The following is a 2,255-nucleotide window of genomic DNA, read 5'->3' on the forward strand; positions in this document are numbered from 1 at the left end:
GAGCAGGGGGTTGGGGGGGCTGGCAGGGATCCCCCCATAGTCCTCTCCCCTCTCCCCCACCCCTAGTACTTACCAGGTCAGAGTCAGCTGCTGCCACTGAGGACTGCCCAAATCATCAAAGCTCTCCAAATCTTTTCTGAAGATGCAGAGAGCTTTGAATCGATTTGGACCATTAAATTGGCCCCCTGATTTGATTAGGATTTGGAGATTCGGCCACCGAATCAGGCCGAGCCTCCTCCAAATCGAATCAGCACCCGAAGTGTTGCACAGTCCTCCTATACTGTATTTTTGCATAAAGGGTGATAATTCCAAGCCAGCTCCCACTGATAACAGTGGAAAGATTTCTACTGACTCCCACGGGAGCTGGATCTGGCTCAAGGAGCTTCAGTTTCCATCAGACATACCAGTTTTCCACCGATGTAACTTTATCACAGTTATTTCTGATGTCCTGCCATTTAAATCAGAGGAGAGGCTGTGTGATCTCATGTCAAAGATGCCAATCGTGTTTGGATCCAGACATTAATTTTTAGCCAAACTTGGCATATTTTAGAAGTGAAATCAATGAACAAACCGTTTCAATGTCTTCACAAACTTGTTTGAAGAGTGGAAAAGATGCTTCAGGCTCCTAGAGACTGATTGCTTGCGCCCGGCATTCTGCAACTTAGACCCTTCTAAAGCAGAAAAACAAGGAAACAAAACGAGGAGACATCAACTTCAGTTTCTATTTAAAGAAAGAGCCTTTGTCCCTTCTAGTCCTGATACAAAATTTCAGAATGTGCCCGTGTTGATTTCTTACGGCAGACAAGGACTGAAGAAACTCACCCTTCTTTACTTATGTTTGCATTTACTCTTGGTGATAAGATAAAAGTGAACTCCTCGTGCCAATGAACTCAGGCCTGGAAAAAATATCCCTGTTTTGTTCCCCAGCCAGAATAGGCCTGACCCATAATCATGCGTTGCTGTTTGGGCAGTCAGAAATGGAATCTGAACTTTGCAAGTAATTTTTGTAATTATAACGGGCATAAACCAGCTGGGAAGATCTAATTTTTAGGTTGTCTGGTATTTTCTGAATTGTGCAGCTTAAGCTATCGGCAACGTCAAAGCTGCTAGTAACAGAATGACAGGTCTCCCACTTCGGCTCTAACAAATGTGGTGATATCAGGGAGAGATTTAACAAAATATTTTCCTTCATTTCAATGACATCAGCTGCCACTTGACGGAGAAGGATCAGTTCCATCTTTTTCTAAGCAACAGTTTGTATTTTCATTAACTTTTTTTTCCAGCAAAGTCAGGACTTCCCAAGCTAAATTTGTTCTGCAGTTAGCAAGAGTCCAAGCACCAGCCATTGAAGTTGTCCTTCAACCTGTTCACATCCAATTGGAAGTCTGTGATAAAAGGGCCGGACTTCGGATTGGATAGAACTGGATTCACATGCCAAAAGATCCAATCGGATTCCAAAAGATCAACGCATCAGCGTCAGCACAAAACTCAGACATTTACTAAAAAATTAGATTAACCATTTATTGTTCAATTGCTTTTCACTTTTCCAGATCTCTCTGCTTCGTGGTATTCCTAGGACTCTGCTCTTACTTAGGGCTGGATCCAGTTTCCTTTGAAGCCAATAAAACAATTCTCAGTGGGAGTTGGGACCATTACAAACGCTCTCTACGCCGTGTAAATGTAAATACTGTTAAAGGATGTGCCAGTAGACGGTGATCAAGAGTACACAGCATTGTTCAGGGCTTTTGAATGGCCTCCAGAAGTCACTGTCGTTGCAGAACTGGGAAGTGCAGTACGCCCTAAGCAGTTTTCACCAGCGGCAGCACCTTAAACTGGTTTGCTGTTGAGTAAACTCCATTGACTTGAGTTCTCATTCCTGTTTAATTCTGGTATATGAAAGGAAAGAATCAGTCCCAGAGACCTGAGTCTTAGGGCAGCAGGGGCCACAAATTGGCCCTGCAGCCTTCCCGACTGCCACTCTGATCCCCTTCCCCTCCTTGATCTGTTTTCTGCTTCCTGCCCTGTGCTCCCTCCCAATCACATTCTGCTTCTTGCCCTGTTCCTTCGGTGCTGCCTGCCCCCTTCCCCATCTGCCATGTGCCACACAGAGACTGCCCATGCCACTTTCATAGATTTCATAGATTTCATAGACATCAGGGCTGGAAGGGACCTCGGGAGATCATTGAGTCCAGCCCCCTGCCCAAAGGGCAGGAAGTCAGCTGGGGTCATAGGATCCCAGCAAGATAAGCATCCAA

The 2,255-nt window shown here is 45.1% G+C and overlaps 1 protein-coding gene across 1 annotated transcript in view; it reads right to left on the reverse strand.

Moving 5' to 3' along the window:
- Positions 1–2,255, reverse strand: part of ANKFN1 (ankyrin repeat and fibronectin type III domain containing 1) — an 89,499-nt gene that overhangs the window by 15,449 nt on the left and 71,795 nt on the right. Inside the window, exon 10 of the mRNA XM_019542801.1 lies at positions 572–671. Coding sequence (XP_019398346.1) covers positions 572–671 — 100 coding nt within the window. The remainder of the gene's footprint in view (positions 1–571; positions 672–2,255) is intronic.

The sequence above is a fragment of the Crocodylus porosus genome, unplaced genomic scaffold, assembly GCF_001723895.1.
Source record: "Crocodylus porosus isolate Cpor-Errol unplaced genomic scaffold, CroPor_comp1, whole genome shotgun sequence".
Lineage (NCBI taxonomy): Eukaryota > Metazoa > Chordata > Crocodylia > Crocodylidae > Crocodylus > Crocodylus porosus.